Genomic DNA, 24,103 nt, shown 5'->3' on the forward strand with positions numbered 1-24,103 from the left:
TAGTTAACCTTTGTCAAAAAAAAAAAAAAAAAAAAAAAAAATCAAACCCAAATTATTCCCCCAAAATTTTCAAAATTAGCAACATTGAAAAATGAAAATTCAAAAGATTTATTATATGACGTGTAACAACATTCGTTCTCCCCCACACGCATGGGAACAGTCAGTCAAGTACCGTTGGCACGCCTAAGCTGCCTAAGCTAAGTAATTAATCTTTGCTTTCCTTCTTTTCTTCCTCCATTTTTCCGATTCTCTACTCCTGAACAACCTTCTTCTTCCTCTAATTTTCATCAAATTCACTAACTCAACAACTATTTTTCCGATCAACTGAGTGAACTTCGAGCTCTAACTGCCGATTTCTTTGCCGGATTTTTCGGGTGCATCCCTAATTTTTGTGGGTTATTTTTGGTAAAGATTCCCTCTTACCATTTCTTGCACGTTTTATTAATTATTATTATTGATTTCACCTAATTAATACTTAATACTACTATTGTTTATTTAAGATGTGCAAGAAATTTGAACCCAAGTTGCTGTTATTATTTATATTTGATTTGTATATTTATATATGTTGGATTTGGGGTTTTTGGGTACCCTTTTTGATTAATTTTATTGGGGGTTGGATCTTTTTTGATGTTTGGTTGTTGTTAGATTTAAATGATTTCCCTCTAATGATGTAATTGTAGCCGTTAAGTATTTTGTTTAATTTTATTGGTTAAAATGATCGAAGATTAGCTGTCTAATTTGTATTATGCTGTGATTGATGTTATTCGGTTTCATTATTTTATAGCTATTTTTAGAAATTTCCTTGAAATAGTGAGGGGTTGTTATATTGAGTTTAACTTGTGAAGATATTATGTTGAGTGAAAGGTTTCGGAATTTGGATGACTGTTTACAGTAGTTGTTCAATTTGATATCAATAAATGTATGTGAATGTGAATGGGAAAAATAATAGGATGCTTAATCGCGGCATTTTTATGGCACGATCTGAGAAGAGGTGTTTGGAAATTGGAATGACTCTAATCTGACTTGAAAATAGTTTGCGGTTGGGGTGTGTGTGGGGAAATTACTTTTATTTTTCACAAGGGCTATAATAAAATAAAAAATGAATATCCGTTGATCTGTCATTGAATATCCGTTGAAGACTCATAGTTTTCACTGGTCATTGGTAAAGTGGAAAGTGCGTGCTTTGTGTGTTTTGGTTGATATGTAGCAGGTATTGAATGTAAATGGAAAGCCATGATTGGCTATGACTAATTCAGTACCATGATTGATCTTATTATAATCTAAATATATTCTATTGGTAGGTATAAGTAGCATGTGAAAATGATTTAGAAATTTAAAAAATCTCTTGATTCTCTTGTATGGCAAGTCAAATGAGGCATAAATCCCCGAGCAGTTACAACTTACAAGTTGGGTGGTCTTTAAATCGTGAATGCCAATTGATAAAGTAACAGATTTCTGTAGCTAATTAGCTAGTTTCTTTCAAGGTATCTACTGGAATGTGATTCTGACATTAATAGTAAGAATTATGGTGGATTTAACAGGGTAACTAGTAAATACTCTATAGAGAAATTGTTTTAATCTTATTGCATGATTGAGTCTAATAGGGGTGTGATATATTTAGTCAGACCAACATGCTGGTCAAACTTGTTGAAGTCTCGGTTTAGTTTAATAGTCATACTATTTCACCCGCACTCTTCATTTCACCTCAAGTATCCGTGTCGGACCCCCGACACTTAGCCATGGGTAGGATGCTTAGACACTAAATTTTAGTTCAGAATCATAAAAAATTTCACAAAATAGCCGAGTCGGACACGTGGACTCGTACCCGTGTTGGACATGGGTACCCTAGTCCAGGTAACATACTCAAAACTTAACGTTGAAAACTTGGAATGTAGCTTAGTCCACCATTGCAGTTTGGTTATAACAATATAATTTGTTTTAAAATAGCAACAATCAGCTTATAAGTAGTAGAGTTTGTAATTGGTGAAACAGAGTCTTTAGTCAGTTTATATAACACTTGGAGCGTATTTGAAATCAACTCTATCTCCATATTCTGAAGGTGTATCCATGTCTAGGTTTTCTATCTTTACCCATGATGCTTCATGAAAGCTATGTTCTCTTCACCTTATCAAAGGTGTTCTGAGATGATTTTTTTTAGGTTCTAATCTAGTCTGGTCTGAATTATTCTATTTTAGTCTTATTTTATATCTGAATAGTTTTCTTTATAATTTGGTCTAATTTTCTTGTCCGGTCTTGTTTGATTCTAACATGATTAAGTAATAAGAATAATGTAAAAAGAACAATACCAAAATCTTTCCTATATCTACCTTTTGTACTGTGTTGTTTCTTCTCCATGTAGCTGTTATTGCAACTATCAATTTATCACGTGGGCCCCGTACCAATGATTCATATGTAGTAGTGTTCTGCTTCTTTAGCTCAACAGTAACATTTCCAATGCCTTAATCCTAAAAGGATAGGGTTGGCTTGTATTGTGCAAGCTGAGTTGTTGAATGTAAATCAATGGAAAATAAGTGGGTTAAGTGTGGTCTTATATTGTTTTGGGTTGTAGAATATTCTTGACGGTATATAGCTCAAATTAAGCTTGATAGGAGAAAGTCCTTGAAGGTTTGCATTATTACTTGCTTTGCTCTGCATACCCATCCTTCACTTTTATGTGTCGCACACCCCTTCCTCTTGACCCAGTCAGTGGCTATTGCCTCAGGCATACCCTTGTTATTTTTGTACTCATGGACTTCCATTTTTAGCTGCTATTTTCATTTCTTTTCTAATAGGTTTCCATGTTAATGTTCTCTTCAGGTTCTTCATTTTTTTTTATCTAGTCTTTGTTCTTTTTCTTTTTTGATTAAGTGCTTTGATTGGTTGGATGGAATCTTATTCTTCTTATCCCAATTGTCTCCACTACCCTTTTGTCGTTGATTGGACTGCCAAAGTAGATAGAGTTGCAGCTTTAGAAATTGAGAAATGGGTGCCTTAATCTTCTAGTTTTACTTGGTGCATTGTGTCCAACTTGGGTTTTTGTGGGAGTTATCTGTGATATTGTTGATCTTTGAGTCAAATTGTTTACTTGTGCTTTTCTGTAACTTTAATTTTGATGGTAAGGGGCGCATGATGAGGAAGTTGAAGGGGGAAAAAGTCTCGCCGTAATTCATTATCGAATTTATTATTGTTACGATCTATGCTTACATAACATGTTTACATTTGGACAGATCTTGAGATCTCATTGAGATGCCAAACTCGTTGGAGTTAGCTAAGCATGAGACAGATGTTGGACCTGCTATAAGAGAAGACAGTGAATATGTAAGTCTGGTGACATCTGATTTAACTAAGAGGACTGAAGCTGGGGTCTTACATTCCCAGGCTGAAGTCAGATCGAAGTCCTTAGCCTGGTGGATCAAAGCCTTGATACTATTCAGTACTTCTGTAGCATGTGTTCTTGTATTATTAAAATGGGGAGTTCCATTTGTTTTTGAGAAGGTATGTCCTGTTCATTTTCTTTCAATTTTTCCCTAAAACTGTGCGTTTATGTTCTCTTTTTCTTTTTAAATTGATTTATGTTTATTTTTGTCTTAAAGCACATGAGAATCAAGGATCATAAAGTATTATTCATTTATTGCTGCAGTTTTCAATAATTGCCAACATTTGCCACCCATACAGATAAAAGTAAACTTGTGTGTAGAATCATGATTTTATAGAAATGACATAGGAATAGCTTAAAGCTTTACCCAACCAGAAATGTCTTGAAAGTCATGAAATCAATGACAGGAAAGAATTACATGAGCTACATACCAAGTAATTAAATTAATAAAAGCATCACATCATGTAGTTTCATCTCTCCCTCCCCCTCCGCCCCATTCTTCAACATGTAAGGACCTTGATTGTTGCTTTTCTTACACTTTGGTGCTCGCATTGCATATACTTAGTTAGGGAAATGGTATCTGAAATTGTATATACTTATAGTTGCTTTAAAAATGGATGCAAGGCAAAACTAAAACCTACCGTATGATATTAAATTCTATCAAAATCGTACTTATAAATTTTAATTTATAAATTCTTGCTCTTGTTAATGGAGATTATCATGAGCAGATCCTCGGAAATTGTCATTTTGACATGCATACTCACATCAAATCTCTGAGTGAATTCTGTTGTGTTAAGATATCACAACCTATGACGTACAAATAAATATGTGATCCCATATGATGGTGAATGATCCCAAGAGTGGACATGGCTAGAGTTCTTATGTTATTAATTTAAATCAAAAGACATTGCCTCAAAACAGAAAGTCATAAATCTTTTTGCACTGTCTTTGGCGTGGCGTTCTTTGTTTGTTTAACCAGAATTCACTTGCCTCTTGTTTTGGCATCTATTATTGTGTAGATTCTTCTTCCAATGATGCAATGGGAAGCCACTGCCTTTGGTCGTCCAGTACTTGCTTTGGTGCTTGTTGCTTCTTTGGCAATCTTCCCTGTACTTTTGATCCCTTCCGGACCTTCCATGTGGCTAGCAGGCATGATCTTTGGTTATGGTCTAGGCTTTGTGATAATCATGGTTGGAACAACTATTGGGATGATTCTTCCATATGCAATTGGATTGCTGTTCCGGGATAGAATCCATGTAAGATGCCGAGAACTCATTATTTTGATAAATTATATTTCACTCCTCTTTCTTGATCATTAATCATTTATCATTTGTTACTAGCAATGGTTAAATAGATGGCCAGATAAGGCTGCTATGCTGCGATTGGCTGCAGAAGGCAGTTGGTTTCATCAGTTTCGTGTGGTCGCAATCTTTAGGGTTTCACCATTTCCTTATACTATATTCAACTATGCAATTGTGGTGACAAATATGAGATTTTGGCCGTATCTGTGGGGATCAATTGCTGGAATGGTGCCAGAAGCTTTTATATACATATACAGGTGAGTTCATGTTTTTATTGTCGACCATACCCATTCTTTATTTTAAAGCGAGAAAGAGAGGACAAACAAGAAAATGCTTAGCTTGTTCTGATTGTAAAAGCTAAAAGGCGCCATTTTCATATTAGTGCTTTAATCTTAGGCTCATACAGCCGTTATATTATTGGATTCTGGCCTAAATATTGATTAACAAAATAATAATTGCAGTGGCCGATTGATAAGGACATTTGCTGATGTCAAGTACGGGAATCATCATCTAACATGGGTGGAGATTGTGTACAATATAATCTCCCTCATCGTTACTATACTCACCATTGTTGCTTTCACTATGTATGCCAAGAGAGCCTTAGATGAACTTAAGATGGCAGATGCTAAGGAAGACCGAGAAGGAGGTTCATCAACCCATGATTTCCGGATACAAATGGACAGTCTTCCGCTCGAGAGACCCAGACATCAAGATCTGACATCTTACAATTCTTAATGTAGGCAGCAAAGATAAGTTTAGCTTTGTAAATAAGGAGTTGCTAAATTGGGGTACAAGGGGATGAAATGTTTGTATATCACAGAATGTATCATCATACGCACATTGTTAACATGAGATAATGCGTCTAATCTTATTCTCATGTGTATTAAGTGTTTTCTTTTTTTCTTTTTTTTTTTGGCCTGTTGATTTAACATAATGGTGCATACTAATTTTTTAATCCAATTTTTCATTACTAGTTTGCAGTTCTCTAAATTTCTGAGAAGTTTATGGTGCTACATCTGCTTTACGTTCATCAGTTCATCCTAAACAATATTTAACCAGAGTAATTTATATCACTCCCTCATTTTGACAAGTGTCATAATATGACTTTGGTTAGCGCCATAATTTAACTTTACATTATTCACAAACATCATTTAGACCAATGTTTGTGCTTTAACCGTCTCCAATGGTGAGACTTAATTTAAGTATTGAAATACAAAATGAGTTGTTTTTTACCTTCAATGGTGAGATCATACCCATTTCTCAATTTAGCAACTCATGTTAAGTCTAATTTTCCAACGGTGACTCTCTAAAATATACAAATGTCACTTTCAATTTATGGCACATAAATTATTGTAAGATTAAAAAATAATAATAATAAAGGTAAAACTTAAATAAATTACAAAATATATTAGAATATTGATAAGGGCCCCCCTTTTTTGTCAAATGAGACTCAAAGTTGAGTATTTAAACTTAGACCTGGCAATCTTGACCCAGACCTGATGACCCGACCCATGACCCGAAATCGACCCGAAATCAGTGACCCGAAATTGACCCAAAACCCGAATTAACCCATACCCGACCCGAAGTGGAACCGACCCGACCTTGATCCAAAACCCGAAATGACCCAACCCGAAACGACCTGACCCGAAGTTGACCCGAAACGACCCGACCCAAAGTTGACCCGAGACTCAAAGTTGATCCGACCCGAAAATGACCCGACCTTTAACTTCTTTTACTAAATAATTGTATAAGTTATAAAAAGTTTATATTAGGAAATTATACATTAAAATAGACCCAACAACATCTTACATGACTACATTGACTTTCATATAATAGCTAAAAAGACGGTCAAAGTGAGATGTGTAAATAGTGCTAAATATTAAATCATTAAGAGTAATTTGTGACAGAGAGAGTATACGAATAATTCAAAGAAATTATTACAACAATGACAATGATAATAAGAGTACGTATTAAAACTAAGATCAATAAGACATTGAGGTATAATTCAATTAGTTAGAGCATCCATCTTAGTTTCAGGAGATCCTGAAAGTTATTCTCAATCTAAACACACACACACACACAAAAAAAAAAAAAAAAGGTTAATATAAGTTAAACAATTACTATATTTCATGAAAAAAATAGCCTTAATAAATATAGTGAGTTTTTTGTCAATAAATAAATAAATATATATACAGAGTTGAATGTAACCCAATGAATCACCCGAATATGACTCGACTCGAAGTTGACCCGACCCGAAGTTAACCTGAAAATTGACCCGACCCGAACTGACCCGGCCTGAAAATTGACCCGACCCGAACTCTAACCCAAGTGGTGACCGATACCCGACCCGACCCGATTATCAGTCGACTCGAAATCAACCCGAAACGACCCGACCCGACCAGAACTTAACTCGATAATTTTTTGATCCGAACTTGACCCGACCCATACCCAACCCGAATGATCCATTTTCCAGGTCTATCTAAACTTAGCAACTTTCTTTTAGAGTTGCTAAGTTTAGATACCAACTTATTGGTATACATTACAAAAAATACTTTCTCTCTTAAAAATACTCACTTGAGTCTCACCATTGGAGAGGGTCTTATCCATACAAAAATCAAGGAAAATTTGTCAGTCATTATGGCACAATAAAGCCTATTAGGGAATTAAAACTGTAAATTTAGAAACATGTAAATTACTTCTGCAATTTTTTATTTTATTTTTTTTACAAATTTACTATTACTCCTAAACCTCAATTTTGGCCAATAATAGCATCATTAATCACCATTAACTCTCCCCTCAAAAAAAAAAAAAATCATCATTAATTCTCATTTACCCCAAATTTACCACTTAAACTACTAAAAAAAAAAAATATCTTTTTAACCCAAGGTTAGTTAACCTAAATTTCTCTCTTATGCTTTTTCTTTGACCTCTAACTTTTTTTTTTGAAAGAATTCTTTGACCTCTAACTTTCAAATTCACCATCACCTAAACTACCCTTATCTCTAGTTTACCACCTAAATTACCCAAAAAAAAGATATTATTTTTCAAACCCAAGGTAAACTAACCTAAATTTCTCTCTTATGTCTTTTCTTTGACCTCTGACTTTCAACTTCACCATCAATTTGAAGAACATTCTGCAAATTGGCATCACTCTTCTGCTCTACTCACGGGATCTAGATAAGAAATGAACCTTATTCTTGGATTTTCTTTGGTCCATGACTTCATAATTGATGTATTCAACCTACACTTGCATTTCCAGCCTAATGAACTTGACTCTCTAAACAGAGGGTTCTATTTTCTCTTATCAAGTTACATATTATGCCTAGTTAAAAACCATATTTTAATCAACCAAAATCAAAAGCCATAAACCCTAAAATGCATAAACCATGCATGCAAAAATCCGGTAATTCGAAAACACTAAAAAAAAAAGAATTTTTTAGAGGTGAAATAGCTATTTAGGAATTGAATTTGAACTTAATTGAGAGCTGAAATTAAGCTTAACAGAACAAGTCCTTAGTATGAATTTTGAAGGAGGAAGCTTGGATGAATTTGATCAAGGGTGAAGGAGAAAGATCGAACAGAGTGAAAGAGAGGAAACGAGGGTTTAATTTAATGAAATAACAGGGTTTTACCTTAGGTTGAAAAAAAATTATTTTTGATTAATTTAGGTGGTCAACTGGGTTAAATGAGGGTTAAGAGTGACTAATAAAGTCATTATTGGCCAAAAGTAGGGTTTGTTAGAAATAATATATGATATTGATAAAATACATGTACTCCCTTTGTCCCATAATATAGAAAATGTTTTCCTATTTTAGAGAACCAAAATGTTGTTCCTGTTTCTATTTTATGATATTATATAAATACCATTATATTCTCACCTTTTTTTTTTTAACTTTATTCATTGTACTTCCTAATTTACCCTTGAATTTTGCACTTTCTCTCTCTAACTTTTGTTTATGATTGTACTTTTTGTTTTGGGTGTTTTTGTCCCTCAGGAGAGTTACGTCACAAAGACTGGTCTGGATGAGTTGTACCTGCAAAAACAACGGAGACTCCGGGTGGTTGGAGCTCCGCCTCCGACGATCAAGTTAGAACGTGTTGGAGTAAATAAAAAGTGCGGAAAAAGGTAAAAGTGAGATCATCTCAGATTCCGAGATCAGGAGATTTCTCTGATGTGAGAGAATATGGATGTAATAAATGATTGAATGTGTCCCTGATTTTGGGGAATTTCTCCCTATTTATAAGGTCGTTGGAAAAGTGCCTCTCCCTAGGTCACTCTGACCTAGATTTTATGGGCTGCGCCGCAAAGTGCGTGGGAATTAGGCCCTTGAAGGCCGCAATTTTGATTATTCTCTGAGGTTGCCACGTGTCAGCTGGTGAGTGGCCTATGGTGGCCTGCCAGAGCTTGACACGTGGGCCTCTCTCATTGGTCCACGTGTCTAGGGTATTTTTACCCTAAACATTTGCCCCTCACAAGGGTGACGTGGCGGGCCACGTGATGCCTGTGACACGCGTCTCCGTGTGAGTGGTGAACAGTAATAACGACTATTCATCTTCTGGGGTGTGACGGGGATACCTCCGTTTCACCCCTCTATAAATAGTGTTTTACCCCCCTCTCTCCTCTCATTTACAAACTTCTGAGATTTTTCTAGAGAGAGAAAGTGAGATTCTAGAGAGAGATTCTCTGATCCCGTTTGCGTTAGAGTTTTCAAGATTTTCGAGTGCTCACTTACAACACCCGGTCACCGTTTGTTGCAGTTTTCAGAAAATTCAGAATCAAAGTAAGGTAACCGCCTGTACCCTCTTTCAACCTTTTCTTCTTTTCAGTTTGTATAAATTCTTTTTTCCGTCAGTGTACCTTCTTCGAAAATAAAAATGGACTCTCCATCCACACACTCGGCACTGCCTAGGACATTCAGCCGGTATCCTGGTACGGCTGAATCCAAAACCAGGGGTGTCTTTTCTGATCAGTCAAAACTGCTTTGCTCTTCCCCGAATTCCTCCCTCTCTGTATCTGTGCAGGACACAATGGCCAGGGTGAAACAAACGATTGTTAAGACCAGACATCAGCGCGCTAGGGAAGTGCCCGCAGATGAGGTTATTCGTGACAAGGACAACATCTGAAGAAGAGACAAACAGTGAGGAAGTCGTCTCCTCTCTAGAGGTGGAAGAGGAGTCAGGCGGTGAGGAGTTTGTCTCCTCTCAAGAGGCAGAGTAAGAGACAGGTGGTGAGGAGGCCGCCGAGAGATCGGGATCAGATGCTTCTGTCTTTGAACAAGATAATTTCGCAGCTGACTACCAGCAGCCGGCTAAGACCTCTGCTCACCCTGACCCGAAGAAGATAAGGATGCTTTTGGGTGATGTAGCCTTGTTGAAGAGCGGCTTTAAATCCTTCAAGGAAAAACACCCCTTTAAACATGCACAAAAGGCGTGATCAAGCAATAACAATAAATATAATATCAAGCAACATGATAACCATTAATTATAACAATTATAATCATAATAAAAATAATCATATCAACGCTAAAGCATAATAATAGCAAGATCCTAAGCATGATACTAACAAGATTAATAACAAACCCTAGCACGTCACTAAGCAATAAAAATCAAAGCTTTAACCCTAACATGATACTAACATGATATTAGGAAAGAAAATAGGAGGCATCATAGAAATCATAATTGATATAAATAAGAAACGTATTCCTACCCCAAACATCATACTAAGAAAAGCATCCTAACATGATACTAGGAATCAAAATAACAACCTAAACATGATTTCTATATCATAATATCAATAAAACAATTAAAAGTACTTACTTAGATGCCTCGTACCTCTTTCTAGTAACAAAATACACACGTTAGTAACTTCAAGGAAAATATAAAATCAAATAATTAAATCAAATAATTGAAATAAAGATTAAGAAAGTTTGGACTAGATTTGGGACCAAACCCTCAGAATTCAAACCTTTCATGTCTAGGGCGAAGGCAACTTCGAATTATGCTAGGTGTGTCTAGATCTTGTGAATGCGAAATTTTGTTTGAAAAAGGGTTGGTTTGGAAAGAGAGAGAGAAAGTATCAAGAATTTCTTGATGAGAGTTGGTAATTAAAAACGGAGATTTAAAGAGGCTATTTATAACGAAAATAAGCCGGAATATAATATGATAAAAAAGAATCGGAGTTTCAAGAAGAATAAAACACGACGCTAGCGCCGCGATTGCCCTTGTCGCCGCGCGATAGGCTTGTCGTCAGGCGACAGCCTGTTGTGCGGCGCTGCAAGCAATTTTCCCACACGTTTTCTATTTTTTGATAAAATTAAGCGTAAAAGTGTACGAGGGGTAAAACCGTAATTTCATTAAAAATAATTCTTTTATTCTAAATGAAACTCATAAAACTCAATTATTAATGCTAATCACATTAGGATTCAAAAGAACCTTCTAGAAGATTCTAGAAGACTATAATCAATCCTAATTGTATTAGGAATGATAATTCATAATAGGCCCTCCTCTAGATCATTGGGCCGCATATAAGAACCAAACCGGACCCAGTTTAGATTTTGGCCATAACTTCCTAATTATTCATCGAAATTGGGCTTATAATATATCGTTGGAAAGATCAAATACAACATTAATGGACCCATATCATGGACCAAACTAAACTGGAATGCATGTTTTTTATAAATAGGGTAAGAAAAGAAATATTTTCAAAAACAGAAAGAAGAGATATTTTAGTAAAAATATCCTCATCAATAGACTTTTCACACTTTCACCTTGTTCGATAATCAAATGACATGAAAGTTATTCATCATTGGGTTTGGTTTTGGGGAGACACATTTGGATGTCTACAATAATTGTCTTAGAAATTGCATAACCATTATGCAACTTTTGACCTAATGGGGGAGTCTACGTAACTTTATAAAAATATATAACCATCCGGCCATTGGCCTCATGTCTTTTTCAAGACGGTTGTATAGCCATTACTCAATTCTTTTTGCCCCAATGGGAGAGTCTGTGTTATTTTGGAATGAAAAGCCTAAGAACTTCGGTCGGTCACCGGCTGATGTCTTATGACATCCGGTGTTTCGAGAACTTGACCGTTCTTTAGACTATTCTGGTCTTACGGCTATGAGTTAACCAATTTGGTCTTTCAATTTTTGCCGTCTGCATAGGTACGTAAAGCAAACAGAGGATTCTCTCTGCGACGATTGCACCTGGAGGAGTGTCGCCGGACGCCATTATCAATATTGGGATAGGCGGCTTTGTAAAATAAACAACCATCCGACCATTGGCCTCTCTTCTTGGTCGAGATCGGCTGTATAGCTACTATGCCTTTTTGTGCCTAGTTTATTTATCTGGCCATAGGCCTCACGTCACTTGGATGTTAGTTTAGCTGTTAAGTTTAAAACTTAGCCATTTTAACAAATGATCCGTCTAGGTGTTTCTCAGGCGAAGTAGAAATTAAAATGAATAACATAATTGAAAACAAAAAACATCTTTCATTAATAGACTTCTTGTTTCCAAAAGTTTCACAATTCTCAGAAGTAGTACTTTTTAAAGTTATCTACATTCAAAGTCCTGGGAGAGGGTCTGCTGTCTGGGGTTTCCAGGCGGTAGGTGCCATCCCTAACTTCCTCATAGATCCGGTAGGGGCCTTCCCAATTAGGAGTCAGCTTTCCAAGCTCATTGGCCCTACCGGTTGCCTCCATTTTTTGTAACACGAAGTCGCCAACTTTCAAAGGGCACTTGTGCACTTTTTTGTTGTAGGCTATCGTCATTCTCAGACGGTATATCTCATGACGCAAGGCAGCATTGCCCCTGCGTTCCGGGAGGGAGTCCAATGCTAGCCGCATGGCCTCCCAATTGGCCTCTTCATCGTAAAGAATGACTCTGAGAGTCGGCTCGTAATGTTCGATGGGCAAGATGGATTCAACACCGTATACCATGAGAAATGGGGTTTCACCGGTTGCCCCTTTGGCGGTTGTCCGGATGGCCCACATGACATGAATTAATTCCTCTGCTCATAAGCAACCAACTCTCTCAATTTTCTTCTTGATGCCGTCTGAGATAAGTTTGTTGAGGGCTTCAACTTGGCCGTTTTCTTGGGGTCGGCTCACTGATGCAAAATAGTGTGAGATCCCTTGATCTCCCAACCAAGTCTTTAGGTGAGGCGTTTCAAACTGAGGGCCATTATCAAACATCATAGACATAAGTACCCCGAACCGGGTGATGATGTTTTTCCATATGAAAGAGATGACATCCTTTGTCTTGATGTTCTTAACTACCTCCATCCACTTGGTGAAGTAATCCACAGCCACCAGAATATAGTGTTTTCACCTGGTGTAGGCGTATAAGGACCTAGAATGTCCATGCCCCATTTAGCAAACGGGACTGGACTGTGGATTGCCGTCAGATTAGTAGCCGAGCGATGAATAAGTTTGCCAAACCTCTGACATTTGTTGCATTTCTTCACCAGCTCTTTGGCGTCTGCTTCAAGGGTAGGCCAAAAGTAATGCCGTTTGGCTCTGACGGCTAGAGATCTGCCGCCTATGTGGGAGGCGCAGTATCCCGCATGAAGCTCTTCAAGAACTTCCTTCCCCTTTTCTGGGGTAACACAATTCAATAAAGGTTTAAGGAAACCGGCCTTGAAGAGCTCTCCAATTCTTATCTCAAAGTTTGATGCTCGTTTCTTCATGACAGCTGCCTCCTGTGGTGAATCAGGGAGCGTGTCATCTGTTAAATATGCCTGGATGCCATCCATCCAGGTAAAGCTTTAGTCCAGGATTTCAATGGGCTCTTCATATATATTTCTTTTTTCCAAAACTTCCCAAAAGACTGACCAAGGCGTATCACAGCAGGCGGATGATGCCGGTTTGGACAATGCATCTGCCTGGTTGTTGTCTGACCTGGGCACCTGACTCAGACGGAATGCTTCAAGTGCCCCAGCCTCTTCTTTGACTGCCTGAAGGTATTTGATCATAGCCGGATGAGTTGCTTCATATTTACCCTCATACTGACTTACGACCAACTGCGAATCGGAATAGGCGTCAATCTTTGTTGCCCCTGCCGCCTTACACATGCGGATTCCGGCTAGCAGGGCTTCGTATTCCGCCTCGTTATTCGAGGCCTGAAACTTAAACTGTAGTGCATATTCAAATTTGTCCCCCTCAGGAGACTCATATATAATTCCTACACCACAGCCGTTTTTTGTCGAGCTCCCGTCTACATACATTTTCCAAACCTGATTAATGTTATCCGAAGGAACCGGTTGTGTCATTTCAACAATGAAGTCAGGAAACGCCTCACCTTTCACTTTCTTGGTTCGTAAGTGATTTTAAGACTTTACATTTCAATAGCCCATTTCAACATTTTGCCGGATGACTCCAAGGTGGACATTGGCCGCTTGAGGGGTTGATCAATGTAGATTACAACCGGATGTGCTAGAAAATAAGGCTTCAGCTTCTTGAATTCCATAAATAGAGCAAGGCTAAAATTTTCAACCATGGGGTACCGGAGTTTAGCGTTTTTTAGCACATGGCTAATGAAATAGGCCGGGAGCTGGATGCCGTCTCTCTCAGCAAGGAGAACAGCACTGAGGGCATGGTCTGAGACGACTAGGTAAATGTATAACGTCTCTTTGGGTATAGGGATAACAAGCCTTGCCAAAGAGTGCAAATGTTCTTTCAATTTCTAAAAGGCTGCCTCAACATCATCCCCCCATTCAAATCTAGTCTTCTTCCTGATTGCTTGGAAGAAGTTAAGGCATTTGTCACCTGACCGGCTAAGGAACCTTCCCAATGCCGCCAGGAAACCGGTTAGTCTCTGTATATCCTTAACAGTGCGAGGTGACTTCATGTCAATAACCGCCTGTATCTTCTCAGGGTTAGCCTCTATCCCCCTTTGATCAATCAGGAATCCGAGAAACTTCCCAAACTCAACACCAAAGACACATTTCTTTGGATTTAACATGACATTATGTCGCCTGAGTGTATTGAAGGTTTCTCGGAGATCAGCAAAGTGATCCGTCTGCTGCTTGGAATTGACTTTCATGTGATCAATGTACGCCTCTACATTCCGCCCAATTTGATTAATGAAGACTGTATTAATCATCCGTTGGAAGGTAGCCGTCGCATTCTTCAAGCCAAACAACATCACAGTATAGCAGAATAACCCCTGATTAGTGACGAAGGCCGTCTTCTCTTGATATTTTTTCCACAGAGGTATCTGATGGAAGCCAGAATAGGCATCCATAAAACTCATCAAGGCATGACCGGCTGTAGAGTCGACCAGACTGTCGATCTTTGGAAGCGATAACTGTCCTTTGGACATGCCTTGTTGAGGTCTGTGCAATCAACATACATACACCAGGTACCATTCGGCTTCTTTACAAGCACAACATTTGCCACCTAGTCGGGGAAATTACATGGCCAAATGAACCCAACATCCAGCAGCTTTTTTACTTCGGCAGCTGCCACCCGACTTCTTTCCTCGTCGTGATTTCTCTTCTTTTTCCAGATGGGCTTCTTTTTTGGATCCACGGCAAGCTTGTGGACAACGAGATTTGGGCTGATGCCTGACATCTCCTCCACTTCAAAGGCAAAATTGTCTTTGAATTCTTTCAGCAGAAGGTGCAAATCTGCACCCAACTTAGCATAAGAATTCGTCCCAACCTTAACAGTACGCTCTAGACGACAGTCATCCAGGGGTATATCAATATGTTCACCAGGCGGCTGGGGGTGAAGCTCATCTGACCGTTCACCGGTCAGTGATTGCTATTTTTTCTCTTTCTTCACCTCCACCAGCTGATGAGCCTTTCTTTTCTTTCCGGCTGCTGGTGGGGGCGGACTGACGTCCTTGACATTATCAAGGTCTATTGGTTCCTGTTTTGGCCGTCTGATGCCACAGTGGACTTGACGACTGAGAGATAACACTCCCGGGCCATCTTCTAATCCACATTCAAGGAACCAACAGAACCGTCATCCTTCTCATACTTAATAAACATGAGGGAAGGAATGATTACCGCCTTGGCTCGTTGAGAGTTGGACGGCCTAAAATAATGTTATAGCCGGTCAGCTCCTCAACTACCAAGAACTTGACGACCAAGTGTCGCCCTTCTCCTTTCTCACCCAACCGGATGGGTAGATCAATCATACCGACTGGATACACCATCCCCCCTCCAAAGCCAACCAGGGGGTGGTTTACCGGGTGCATGCTGCTGGGCTTGTACTTCAGTTTTTGCAAGCACCTTTGATTGATGATGTCCGACGAGCTGTCGATGTCAATAAGAATTTGCCCAGCCAGCTGATTGGCGACCTTACATTCAATGATAACTGGGTCATCATGCGGGAGACAGACGTTGCCCCTGTCCTTCTCAGTGATAAAAATGTCTGGGAAGGAGGAACAAGCTGACGTCTGCTCATCATCATCATTTTCCATCTTTCGAAGATGGCTCTTGGTGCCCCGGAGGGTTGGGCCACCACATAAGAACCAGCCTGCTATAGTGTAGACCGGCTCCTTGTCAATTTCCAAGCTACTAGCAGGCTGGGGAGTCTTAGATGACTGCCCTAGATTCTTCTTATTAGTCTCTTTGGACTTAGAAATATAGGACTTTAACATCCCCTTATCAGCCAGATGGTCCAACGCCCGTTGAAGGCTGAAGCAGTAGTTGGTGTCATGGCCAACTTCCTCATGGTATGGCAGAATTTATTTTTGTTCCTTGATTGAATGGAACTTTTCATAGGATTTGCTTCTCAAGAGACAACCGGTCCTTGATCTCCATGAGAATAGAGTTGCAGTGTTAAACTCGTACTTGGGGACGTACGGTTTAAACTCTTTCTTTTTCTTCTAGGACGACTGGTCAGAATCACCCACCACCCAGACTTCTTTTCTCTTCTTGCTCTCTTCTTTTTTCTTTGCCGGCTGAGCAGGCCGGCTATCTTTTTGTTTGTCAGACTTCTTGGAGTCAAGCTGACTGCCAGGCGTGCAGAGGTTGGTTGCTTGAATGTAGCTTTCCACCTCCCTCAGGGCCGCCTGTAGGGTAAATGCCCCTTTTCTAACAAGGTTGAACTTAAAAGTCGACTCGTCTCCCAAACCCTTAAAGAAGTCTGTGAAAGCTACCTCGTCAGACAATCCCTGAATCTGAATTCTTGTCAGATTGAACCGCCTGACGTAGGAGAGTAATTGTAGACACCCATTTGTATCTCCCCAAAACCAAACCCAGTGATGAGTACCTTTCGCGTCAAATCATAATCGAATGAAGTGAAAGTGTGGAAAGTCTAGTGTTGCGGATAGTTTTATTTTCTTTTCTCTTCTCTCTGTTTTTTGAAAACTTATTTTAAGAAAATAATCAATCCAGTTTGGTTGGGCCGTGATATGGGTCCAATAGTAGTGTAGTTGGATGGGGCTTGACAAGAGCTTTCCAACGATATATTATAAGCCCAATTCTGATGAATAATGAGGAAGTTACGACCAAATTACTAAACTGGGCCTGTTTTGAATCTTATATGCGGCCCAATGATCTAGGGGAGAGCCTAATATGATTTATCATTCCTAATGCAATTAGGAATGGTTTTAGTCTTCTAGATTCTTCTAGAAGGTTCTTCTCATTCCTAATTCAATTAGCATTGATAAATTGACTTTTGTTGACTTTTCAGAGTTTTAATTAAAATCAAATAGCATTTTTGAAGAAAATATACAATTTTATCCTCCTGTACGGCAAAATTTATCAGATTTTAGAAAACGCGTCAAAAACAAGATTGGCAATGGCCAATGGCTGGCGCCAACCTCGTTTTGCGTGCGCCAGACTCTGTTTGGTTAATTTTATCTTTTTTGGCTGATTTCTCTATAAATAACGTATTAAAAACTCCGTTTTCATTCATCAACAATAAGTTCTAATTATTATTGACCAATTCTCATCAACAATCAGCTTTCCAATTATATTCACCTACAATCAGTTTTCATTCGCTAATTCTCATCAAGATTTCCTTAATCAATTCATCTTTCTTTCATTCTTTTTCTCAACCTCGCTTTTCATACAAAAATCCGCATTCACAAGATCTAGAAACACCTAGCCATATTCAAAGTTGCCTTCGCCCTAGACGTGAAAGGTTTAATTTCTGAGGGTTTTGTCCCAAATCTCTCTTTCAATTATTTATGTTTTGTTTATTATTTTCCTTGAAGTTACTAACGTGTGTATTTTGTTATTAGAAAGAGGTACGAGGCATCAAAGTAAGTACTTTAATGATTTTTAATCGATGTAGAAATCATGTTTAGATTGTTATTATGATATTCCTAGTATCATGTCTAGGGTAATTTTAATATTAAATATGATTGTTACGATGCCTTTTATTTTCTTCCTAATATTTATGATTGTTAGTATCATGTTAGGGTTAAATATTTCATTTTTATTGTTTAGTGACATGCTAGGGTTTGTTATTAATCTTGTTAGTATCATGCCTAGGATCTTGCTATTTTTATTATGCTTTAACATGATTTATGATTAATTTTATAATTGTTTTGATTATGATTATAATTTTATTATTGCTATAATAATAATAATTATTATTATTAATATGTATGATTGCTATTATGATGATTATTATTATGATTATACTTTATGATTAATAATTGTTATTATGATGATTATTTATTATTGTTGCTTGATATATTTATTGTTATTGATTGATCACGCCTTTTATGCATGTTTAAAGGGAATTGGTACTTGTAATCACGCTTAATAAGATAATTAATAATCTTGTTCGGGTTAATTTGATTATAATTTCAAGTGATCGACAATAATAGATTTGTTTGTGCATTAATATTCAACCAACATAGATAAACAGGTTTAGGGTTAATCCTATTGATTGCATGTTAATTAAAAAGCGCACATGAATACGATATGAATAAAGTAGAGGCCTATTATTAGGGCAGGTTCAATCTCTTTTAGGTTGGATTTGTACCTTCATCCCCGAACCCTTATTTGGTTCTGGACCTGATGGAGTTGACGATCTCATGGATCGTTAAGGGGTGTAACCTTCACCCTGTGAATTTTTAACAAGTTCCTAAAATTTGTTGGCGACTCTTTTGCTCTATCTTCTTCCCTTTTGGACGCCATCGTACTTTAGTGTATAATCATAGTGGGGTTCAAGCTAGGGGTTAACGCTTGAAATTTATTCCCCACAGTTTTTGGCGACTCCGTTGGGGAGGATTTCTATTTTAATTCCTGAATTTGTTTCGGCAATGATTTAGAATGAGTGGATGAGACTCAAAACGTTCTAAGTATTTCATGTGCGTAATTTTGATTAACATTATTGTCATATGCATAAAAAAGATTGGAAAGACCATCCGTAATGAGCTTAAAACATAGGATTTTACACGTAAGAAATTTGAGAAATATCTTTCACAACTAGGACCGAAATAACACCGCGCGAAACTGGAAAATTTTATCGAGCACAAAAAGCTGCTGAGGCATGTAGGAAGTAGCGCCAATGACCAGAGCATTGGCGCTAGCATTTTAGCCATAGCGCCAGACGCCAGTATTGGCGCCAGGCGCTACAGCTAAAAGCTGGCGCCAGTCTCTGATTGTTGGCGCCAACCTCCCCCAATACCGAGCCAGAAATATGCGTTCTAATTTCGACCGGTTTTTCATATTGTTTGCTCGATCCTACTTCCTGATTAAATTTTTTCTCACTTTTCTGAAACCCATACGTGTTATACATATGGACATAACCCTCTGGGAATTCATGCTCCATCTACCCGATTGAACGCTCCGTGCAACAAAGGGTACATCCGAGAATGTTTAATTCACCAAACCATGGAAGCGAGTTTTTTTTTCTAAAGCTCGCGGTGTCCCATCCACTCGCGCCAACCCTTCACGGTTAGGCTTCCGCGCGGTGCATCCGGACAATTAACCATGGACCCTCTTTGACTAAACCATATCCCGAACTTTAGAGAACTAGAGCCATGGCTAGGTTGCAAACTCATTGCATCATATCGTGCCTACTTGACTAATTGTGCATTATTTGTTGAGCATATATTCTTTATTTCTCTTAACCGTTTGATTGACTTGTGTTGAGATTAAATAAATTAATGACTTAAAGATATTTGCCTAATTAATTAATTAATTTGAGTAAATAAAGTCTAATATTTTAATAATAAATTGACCCCAATTGACTAATAACACCGAAAATAGTCCCAGACTGAAGCTCCAATATTGGCGCCAAAGTCTGAGCTGTAGCACCACAATGTGGAGTGTGGCGCCTGGCGATGACTCTGTCGTCTGGCGCCAAGCAATCCCGTCGTTTGGCCTACAGTTCGAATTATTGGTCGAGTCATCACCTAATATCTAATTAACTAGTTTGCTAATTAATTCGGTTAATTTTCGCTGTCAATAACACCTTGTCGAGTCATTAAGTGAGTCTAGTCACATAGTCTAGCCACATGGTCATAACATGAGTCTTAACATACCACCTACACTCACTAGTCTTAGCACACACTTTGAGTATGTATCACCATGACCATGTCTTAGGTTCATGCATGAGTCGGTCTTTTCCGTCATTTGAGTTGGGGGGTACATTCTATTCCTAATTCTTCATATCCCTCCACCAAAATCTTCTTCACATTCTTCCATCTTTCTTCATTTCCTCCATTGATTGCATGTTGAATAAAGTTTGAGTCAAACAATTAACAATGAATATCCCCAAATTCCTTTTCCACAGTACTTGGTCGAGGAGAGAAGGGCGATTAATCAAGGACAACCTCTTTATTCAAGTCTCACTTTTTGATAAACCAATTCGTCAAAAGAGGAAGGCTAAGAAGATAATGGCAACTCAAGAAGAAGTCAATGAGCTTAGGAACCAATTGGTTACCGTGACTGAGACACTGAAGCTACTCACACTCAAGATCGATGATCCCGTGAAGCAACAACAAATGAACCTCATGCAAGAAAGTCTAAGCAAGTTATCTAGTGACTATAAATTTCAGAGCATGAGTTCACAAGGGGTCTCGCTGGAAAAGGAACTTCTTTCGCATAAGTTCAACGCCACTGACATCCCTAAATTCAAGGCAACAGATAACCCTTACTTCCATCTAAGTGCTTTTGAAACCATAATGAACATTAAGGGTATCGATAAGAAGGTTTTCCCCTCTCTATTCCCACTATCTCTCGAAACCGTTTGTCAACAATGGTTCTTTTCTCTCGAGAAAGAAAAGACCTCTTCTTGGGAGTCGATAACAAACGCTTTCATAGATAGATACAAGTGCAACATCCAAGAAGAAACAGACCACAGACAACTTGAGATGTTAAAACAAAAAGAAAACGAAGGGTTTACTTCTTTCTTCAACAAATGGAGGGAAACTTCTACTAATATGGTCAAGGCTCCTACCGAAAAAGAATCTGTGAGGATGTTTATCAAGAATCTCCAAGGGAAGTATTCAAAGCACTTAAAATATCAACACAATTTGAATACTTTCAAGGCTGTTTATAATATAGGCATTGACATTGAAGATGACCTTCTGAAAGACAATAGTGCGAAAGGAAAGAAGAGCGACCATCCTTCTTCTTCCTCTCTCATTAATGAAGTACATGCCACGAACACCTCTAAACCACGAATCCAAAGGTCAAAAAGAGTGTTCACTCCACTTGGTATGACTTATGAAACAACTTTCGAGAAGCTACATCACAAAGGACTAGTCATGCCCATAGGGCCCATCAAAGATCCAGTTCCAGAAGCCAGGCCACCTAAGTGGGACCCTAATAAGCACTGCAAATATCACCAAGGAAATGGTCACGACACTAAGGAGTGTTGGAAACTCAAAGAAGTTATTCAAGATCTGATCGATAACAATGAAACTTCCGAGATTCTAGCCATCGAAGATGACCAAGCATCCTTCGATCCATCACTTCTTATCAAACCTGTAGGAGAGCCCATGATCGAGACAACTTACATGACCTCTCTCGATGAAGTGGCCATAATTGAGAAGGATGAAAGCCTTTTCTTAGATAATACCAGGGAAGACTCGTCAAGTCTAAAAGAGGACGTTCAAAAATTGCAAGATGTCGTTGCCATGCTCTTGAATGTGGTAGAAGGATTAGCAAATGGGGTAATGGTCATCGAACAAAATTCTCGCCAAGGGTTTAATGAAGAACTCAATGCTCCTAAGCCACAGACAAAACGGACCATTGAAGAATACACACCAATAGGAATGACTTACAATGAAGCTTTTGACTGTCTTCACGATCAAGGTCAAGACCCTCCACCTGAAAACGTTTTCCCAATTGGGATCCAAATTCCTATTGTCGATACCATAAAGGTCGCGGCCACACTACTGAAAAGTGTCTCACCCTCAAGGATCGTGTTCAAGACTTCATTGATTCAAATCTCCTTCATGTTCCTCCGCGCGACAAGAAGGCCAAGATTAGTAACAATAGTAATAGTGGTTGTAAAGGGAATAAGAACGACTATCCTTCTTCTTCCAGAAACACCTACTCTAGTAATAGGGTTGGTACTTTCGACCTTAGTGAGATTCTAGCCATGGGTAATCGAAAGCAACCGAAAAGGGAATTTACCCCTATTGGAATTAGCTACGATAAGGCTTTAGATCGGCTCCATGCCAAGGGAATCATTACTCCCATTGGACCTATTCAAGATCCCCCACTTAAGAAAAGATTGCCTAGTTGGAATCCAGACGAACACTGCAAGTACCATCAAGGTAGGGGTCATGCTACTAAGAGCTGTTGGAAGCTTAAAGAGGCTATCCAACATTTGATTGATAATAACAAGATTCTTATACCTCCTGTTAACAAGAAGAGCGAGTGATGATAAAGGAAACGACACAAGACAAGAGGCGAGCTTCAACGACAAGATTTCGTGACCTCTTTTTTCTATTTCTCTCTTATTTACCCTTAACCCAATAAGTCTAGCATAGGTACCTTTTTATTCTCCTTAGATTTATTTTGTAGGAACATTATATTTTTTTTCTTTTAATAAAATGAGCACAAGGTATACCAATGATTTGAGGCACCCCTTGTAGCCACATAATATCTCCTTTCACCTTTCTAATTATACAATCCTTTCTTCATAAACCACTTTGAGCCTCGTCTAACGATAGACCCTTCTTTTTTCAACCTACATCTACCTAACCTTGGGATAGGATGGTGTGCAACTTATGCAATTCTAAAAAGGCTTGAGTGATATCAAAAGATGAAAATAAGAAAAAAAATAAATAAAGTGTAAAAAAGGGCAAGTGTTCCAATGTCTTTGATATGAACACGTCTCATATTGCGTCTCTTATCGAGTGCTCGGTACTGTGCCTGAGAAACATGAATGCTAAGTGAGTGATAGACCGCATGATTGGGATTGCCCACACTTATTAAAATAAAATAAATGCTAAAGAAAAAAGAGCTAAAAAGAGTAGGAACTCAAGCATAAAAATACAAAGATTCAAAAACAAGGTTGCACACCTTGGGGGCTTATCTAGGTTCTTGAGCTTTTTATCCTCTTCTTCTTCTATAACCTTTATCCTAACCATGTTACAACCCTTAAAAAGACCTTTTTAAGGTATACACACTTGTGCGAGGTTTGGCTAGAGCTACGTTCGGCCTGATTTCTAACGGATACGTAGGCAACCTCACATCGAGGTGCGGCCGTAATAAAAGTGCATTCACATTCACACATCATGGTCATATCAAGGGATCTCCTATGCTCATCCCTATTCACTTAGAGCTAGACTTGGGGGCTTGATCCCTACATCATTAGCTTACCTAGCCTAAGAGTCACCACCATTTGACTCTTTTAACAAATAATATCTTTCCACACACTTAGCTCTTGCGGCCTAGCTTTAGTGTCACTATCACACACATCACGCATACATGACCAAATATATTTCCCTTAGGAACCCTTTGTCATGAAATCTTAACGCTGAAGCATGCTTCGTCAAAATCACTCATAATTGTCATTGCATCACGAAGTATGAAGTGCTTAGCCTCCGTGCCTAAGTTACCCAAATGCTTTCATCATTGAGTCAATCATTGAGATAGCCTAGGATGGATTAATCCTTGCACCTTGAGAGATAGTATCAAACAACATTTGACTAAGCTCATTCAACATGCATCTTCAAAACCTTCGATTCTTTTTTCGCGTCTTTCTTTTTCGGGAGAAAGTCGGTACCCTCCACAAAAAATGACGGAATTTTTTTTGCTTTTTAGCATTTTCGAGTCGCACAATCATAATACAATGCACACACGGGTCATGAGTCACACGTGTCATTTCACTTCGAGTCGAGTCATTCTCGAGTCAGTCAATCATATCGAGTCAAGTTTATACCTTGAGTCGTATCAAGTCGATGATTCAAGCAACATTAAACCATAGGTCAACCCTAAGATAGTTAAGCCTTAGGTCAACCCTAATATAATTGAAGATATTGGCAAAGTTCT

At 38.4% G+C, this 24,103-nt stretch overlaps 1 protein-coding gene across 1 annotated transcript; it reads left to right on the top strand.

The window, feature by feature from the left end:
- Nucleotides 1–34: 34 nt before the first annotated feature.
- Nucleotides 35–5,653, top strand: LOC110724459 (transmembrane protein 64-like). The gene is made up of 5 exons (XM_021903879.1): nucleotides 35–405; nucleotides 3,228–3,495; nucleotides 4,396–4,632; nucleotides 4,717–4,934; nucleotides 5,139–5,653. Exons 2-5 carry the CDS (start codon nucleotides 3,247–3,249, stop codon nucleotides 5,410–5,412), a joined length of 978 nt encoding a protein of 325 aa, XP_021759571.1. The 5' UTR covers nucleotides 35–405; nucleotides 3,228–3,246; the 3' UTR covers nucleotides 5,413–5,653.
- The last annotated feature ends 18,450 nt before the right edge of the window (nucleotides 5,654–24,103 follow it).

The sequence above is a fragment of the Chenopodium quinoa genome, unplaced genomic scaffold, assembly GCF_001683475.1.
Source record: "Chenopodium quinoa cultivar QQ74 unplaced genomic scaffold, ASM168347v1, whole genome shotgun sequence".
NCBI lineage: Eukaryota > Viridiplantae > Streptophyta > Magnoliopsida > Caryophyllales > Amaranthaceae > Chenopodium > Chenopodium quinoa.